Here is a 384-nt window from a genome sequence, read left to right as displayed (position 1 = left end):
GAACAGAGCTATGGTGAATTTTTTTTTAACATTTGAAACTGCGAAGAAGTTTGATTATTAATTTCTTTTTACTCTTTTCTAAGCAGTTTATTTAATATTAACCATGCAATGTTTATTCATTAAAAACAAAAGTTAAGAGACATACATACCAGGAATCCTATTGAGTGTTACCCAGAAGTGTTCGTCGGGGCTGTAGGTGTCCTTGGACCAGGAGAGTAAGTCAAGTGCCTGCTGGTCTTGGAGGACAAAGTTGGCAAATTCCCTTGTGAGAGCCACATAGGCGGTGCCAAAGTAAATGGTCATATTGTGAGGAGGAGGACTTTTTAATTTTGTTGTTTTAAGCACATAGGAATTTCTGTTGTCTAATAATTCTCGGTGGACATA

The 384-nt window shown here is 37.0% G+C and overlaps 1 protein-coding gene across 1 annotated transcript in view; it reads right to left on the bottom strand.

Moving 5' to 3' along the window:
- LOC105806483 (N-acetyllactosaminide beta-1,6-N-acetylglucosaminyl-transferase) overlaps positions 1 to 384 on the bottom strand; it is a 15,191-nt gene that overhangs the window by 11,041 nt on the left and 3,766 nt on the right. Inside the window, exon 2 of the mRNA XM_012639624.1 lies at positions 150 to 228. Within this exon, the coding sequence (XP_012495078.1) occupies positions 150 to 228 (79 nt within the window). The remainder of the gene's footprint in view (positions 1 to 149; positions 229 to 384) is intronic.

Source organism: Propithecus coquereli, unplaced genomic scaffold (assembly GCF_000956105.1).
Source record: "Propithecus coquereli isolate 6110/MARCELLA unplaced genomic scaffold, Pcoq_1.0 Scaffold141, whole genome shotgun sequence".
Taxonomy (NCBI): Eukaryota; Metazoa; Chordata; class Mammalia; order Primates; family Indriidae; genus Propithecus; species Propithecus coquereli.
This window is presented reverse-complemented; position numbering and strand designations above follow the sequence as displayed.